At 35.3% G+C, this 5,000-nt stretch overlaps 1 protein-coding gene across 1 annotated transcript in view; it reads right to left on the bottom strand.

Moving 5' to 3' along the window:
- LOC143019736 (kinesin-like protein KIF28) overlaps positions 1–5,000 on the bottom strand; it is a 26,849-nt gene that overhangs the window by 17,402 nt on the left and 4,447 nt on the right. Inside the window, exons 2-4 of the mRNA XM_076175704.1 lie at positions 4,892–5,000; positions 1,972–2,154; positions 1–65 (exon numbers count right to left, since the gene is read on the bottom strand). The exon at positions 1–65 is cut by the window's left edge and continues 155 nt beyond it; the exon at positions 4,892–5,000 is cut by the window's right edge and continues 24 nt beyond it. Of these exons, the coding sequence (XP_076031819.1) occupies positions 1–65; positions 1,972–2,154; positions 4,892–5,000 (357 nt within the window). The remainder of the gene's footprint in view (positions 66–1,971; positions 2,155–4,891) is intronic.

Below are 5,000 nucleotides of genomic sequence, written 5' to 3'. Positions count from 1 at the left end.
GCCTTCGTTCATTCTAGCCTCTATTTCCTCGTAGTTGTTGACAGGGACATTCTTCAGTCCCTCCGCTGTCAGGAAGATGAGAGGGGGCGGCAGTTGAAAAAAAGAAAGAAAAAAAAAGTTTCAGAAAGTTTCATCTTTGCACTGCCATTGGCGACCTTCGTTCAGGATAGTGCCAGACAATTTTATTTAAATGAGAGAAAAGGGGGTATAGGTGGACAGAATCACATTCTTTCGTAATATGTGTAAACATTATTGATATGCAATACCATGAATTGGTCAGTATGTTGTGCCATTTGGAATTGACTTCTGTAGTGTGCGTGTGTAAGTTATGAAGATCCATTTATAGATAAGCGTGAACGAACAGCGTTCTTGTTACAAGACGTGTTTCATTTTTCTATTTTCATTTTATTCTTATTTTTATTTTAGTTTTTTATATTTAATTTTATTTCTATTTTCATTTTTTATTCTAATTTTTATTTTCACTTTCATTTTTATCCTAAGGGATCGAGGAAGTGGTATTTGAGGTAGCATAATGTAGGGTGTTTGAGGTAGCATAATGTTAAGGAATATTAGGGAATAAAAAAGCAAAATATTTATTACAGAATGTGGATTCTGAGTTTCATTTTATCAGCAATAGCCTGACATTTTAGACTCCACTTTTTGTAAGCATGAATTTGCATAGATTTTATTAACATTATTTTTTTTTTCTGTAAGTTGCGACGTAACCAAAAAATTATGGTACTTTAGCATATAGGAATGTGTACGATTTACGAAAATAAGATTTGAAAAAAAAAAACGTAAAACAACACATGCTCTCTGTAAAAAAAAAAAAAAAAAAAAAAAAAAAAAAGAGGATTAAGGGTAGAACCCAGTTAATATTCTTGATGTATAATCTCTTTGCTTTTTATAAGACCGCTGGAATTATTTACTTGGTCTCAGCTATCAAATACGGTTTGGTAACGGGCCAGTAATCTAAAGGCACACACAGTCGTTATGAAGCACTATATACTAGCTGAACTGCAAGACAATTGACCAGTACAATAATTGTTGTTGTTGTTGTTGTTGTTGTTCCCTAGACTGTCTGGCCAAGCGGTCCCGTTTCCCTGAGGAAAACCACGGCTGGAACGGGCTTTTCCCACAAATCCCTTGTGTTGTTGGTGTGCATGATTATATACAATGCATTCTTCAATAATGTGTTTCATTGTATGGGGTGAAGTGTTACATCATGGACAGTTGCATGTGATGCGTTCATCCAGCCTCTTCTGGATGACTAAGTGGACTCTGTCCTCAATAGGACAGTCCACCTTACCAGGTCAAATTCTCGCGTGGAGCATCAGCTGCCTGATGTACGATGATTCGATGATGCATCGCAATACTCGAGTTATGAAATATAAAGTTACAGCTGTATTACTTGTTCTCTTTCACCCTGAATATTAATAACCACAGAAAATATGATCAAGCCAGTTCATAGAATATGGGGGTCACTCAGCTACAACTACAAAATAAATATAATCAAGTCGCCATTGTTGGCATCCTCATATACCTACTCGCGCCTTATGACGCCTATGTAAGTGCCATCGTATGGAAGGGGTTAAGCTTCTTTATTATCCTTTTGGGATCAAAATCAGAAGTGGCACCAGAGGATAGATATGGAAGTTTGGTTCAGACTCTTCAAGGGGTTGTAATTAGGCTTTCTCTACCCACCGCCAGAAATTATCTCCGAGGATAGGTCCCCGGTTTTTTTATTATTATTATTATTATTATTATTATTATTATTATTATTATTATTATTATTATTATTATTATTAATATTATTATTATTATTACTATTTGGGTTGGGGGTTACATTTAAATTTTTTTTCAGTTTACCCACCGCCCGAAATTAACTCCGGAAATAGCCCCCCCTTTTTTTTATTTGGGTTAGGGGTTACATTTAACATAATTTCTTTTTTAATCCCCTTCTTTACTTACCATAGAAACCCTTCTTTGGGTGCTGTCTGATCTTGAGGCCGCTTTTGGTCTTCGTGGGATTGAGGAGGTCGCGGACGACTTCGTTGTAGATTTCGAGCATGCTGAAACGCACCTCGTACTGGGCTTGTCCCTTATTTTCTTGAATAGTCTTGAAGAGTTCCTCACATAACATCGGTACGATTCCTGAAAGAAAACGGAGGCATATCAACATAATAATAAAAAAAAGAGGCTCAGGCACCTTACCTTACACACTCTTTGGAAAGACGAGGTGTGCAAGGTGATCTAATAGAGGTATTCAAATGCATCAAGGGATTTAACAAGGGTGACGCAAGTAAGGTAATTGTATTAAGAGATCAGGGCAGAACCCGAAGTAATGGATTTGAATGTGAACAATTTAACTTTAAGAAGGAAATAGACAAGAACTGGTTTAGTAAGAGGGTAGTTAACGAATGGAATAGACTTAGTAACCATGTAGTTAGTGGGCGCTGAAACAACTGGTTGTTTCAAGTAAAGATAAAAAAAATTATGAACAGGGATGAAAGTTTGTAAGGGATATGGAACTGTCTAGTGTAGGCCTTATGGTTTCTGGCAGTCTCCTTCATTCTTATGTTCTTTTGCTCTCACATGAGATAACACAGAAGATTAGAAATTTTATGAACAGGGATGAAAGTGTGTAAGGGATATGGAACTGTCTAGTGTAGGCCTTATGGTTTCTTGCAGTCTCTTCCATTTTTATGTTCTTTTGATCTTACATGAGGTCACACATGGTCATTATACTAAACGTAAAATGAAATATGAATTCATTGTGCTCATCATAACATTATGCGAGACTTTGACTAAACAATCTTGACACATCCATATCCTAATTGGAGATACGAAAAATTAATTGATAAATATCATAAAACTGACAAATGAACACACATTGAAAAAAAACCTACGAAAACAATACTATGGATAAAGCATAATTTTCTGTGTAATCATTTAAATGTGTTTTCTAAGTACATGGAAGTGATTTGTTACATTTTGTAATCTTGCTACAGTAACTAACTCCTACATAACTTTACGGATGGGGATGATATCTAATAATGGACATGGAACTACCTAGTTTAGGCCTTATGGTCTCTTATAGTCTCCTCCATTCTTATGCTCTTAGGAGAAACGTAGTTTGTGGTAGTAATATGAAGAACTTGTATCTCAGTTTCCATCTATCAACCGGCAGTGGGGTCTAATATCTTGCACATTCATGCATACATACACACATACACACACACATACACACATACATACATACTTACATACATATACACACACACATACATACACACACATATATACATGCATACATACATACGTACATACATATATACATACATATATACATACATACATATACATGCACATATATACATACATACATACATTCATAGATACATACACACATACATACATACACATACACATATACATACATACATACACACATTCATACATACATACATACACATATAATATATACATAATACATACATACATACATACATACATATATACATATATACATACAGATAGAAGAGAGAGAAGGATAGGCAGACAAGCATTAACAGTCCCTTTCCTCCATATAAGGGGGTTGACCAAGCCAAGACATCCACCCACCCGTTCGTTGACTCCCTCAGCTTGGCTCCTCATGGATTAAAGGTCATCCCCATCCGCGTCCACTGCTCGTCAGCCAAAACTGGTTCACCCTCCCCTACCCTTCCACTTCATTACATGGAGATTCTACGCCCTTCCAGGCATTTATTTGTTTTTCTTATTCTATAATTCACTTCTACTTCTACTCTTCTGTGTCCTATTACAGATGACCCTAAATACTTTTAATGTCTTCCACTTCAATTAATTCATCTAATAAATGAGAACGACAAAAAAAAAAAAAAAAAATCGAGTATGATTTTAGCACATGACATCCCAATAGGTACAATACAGCAGCCTGTACTTAAAATGAAGATTTTTTGTTTCGTGCAATTTGTGGGTGACAAAATGATTCAAACGAGGGTATAAAACATACATTTAAAAACGACATCAGACATTAGTACAACAAAAATTATTACAACATTAATAATAACAAAGGAATGCTACTGTAGCAGATATTTCTTCGTTTTCTAATCATTGATAAGCTTCAAACTATTGCTCAAGATTATTGACTTTCGTGATTTATTAAATGCCTTAAGGTGGTGGCACACAAGGGATTTCTTGCTACTTGCTTTTGCTAGTAGAAACGACCTCGGTTACAATATTTTGTTTTTCAATTTTCCACATGTCAAAATACACTTGCGTCATAAAATGAGAAACTGAATGACGAGCTAAGAAAAGTTAAACGGAGAATACGAATGTAACACATTGTTGAGACGTTCTTACAGAATATTGTAACCGAACTAGCAAAAGAAAGCAGCATGCTAGCCTAGTGTGACGCCACCTTTATTAATGACATTCTCTTTAATGTCAAAATCTCTCAGGTATCACACTGCGCGATAAGTACTATAGAGATACAAGATTTGCTACATTTGCAACAGAAATCGGTTATGGCGGGTGACTGTATCATAATAAAAATCACCTTTCTCTTTATTTTATTACGTGATATGATATTTGACTGCATGCATATATATATATATATATATATATATATATATATATATATATATATATATATATATTTTCTTTCTTTTTTCTTAATCTCAGAAAGTGTTACATACTCGTTTTAGATTCTAGATATTTATTTGTTGGTGTGGTGGATAAAGAAATACAGATTTATGGTATAGGCTTTGCTGAGGACGTGCATGCGCAAGATAAAGCATGTTAATGTACTATGATACAATACCTAGTCACTGTCTCTATGCGTGACTCTTTTTAGATGTAAGATACACACCTTTATTGACCCCGTAGCCAATCACAGACCAGGATTTGCCCGAGCCGGTCTGTCCATAGGCGAAGAGAGTTGCGTTGTAACCTTCCCAAGCATTTTTGAGGACGTCCTT

Source organism: Oratosquilla oratoria, chromosome 38 (assembly GCF_046742065.1).
Source record: "Oratosquilla oratoria isolate Oo_2021 chromosome 38, ASM4674206v1, whole genome shotgun sequence".
NCBI lineage: Eukaryota > Metazoa > Arthropoda > Malacostraca > Stomatopoda > Squillidae > Oratosquilla > Oratosquilla oratoria.
This window is presented reverse-complemented; position numbering and strand designations above follow the sequence as displayed.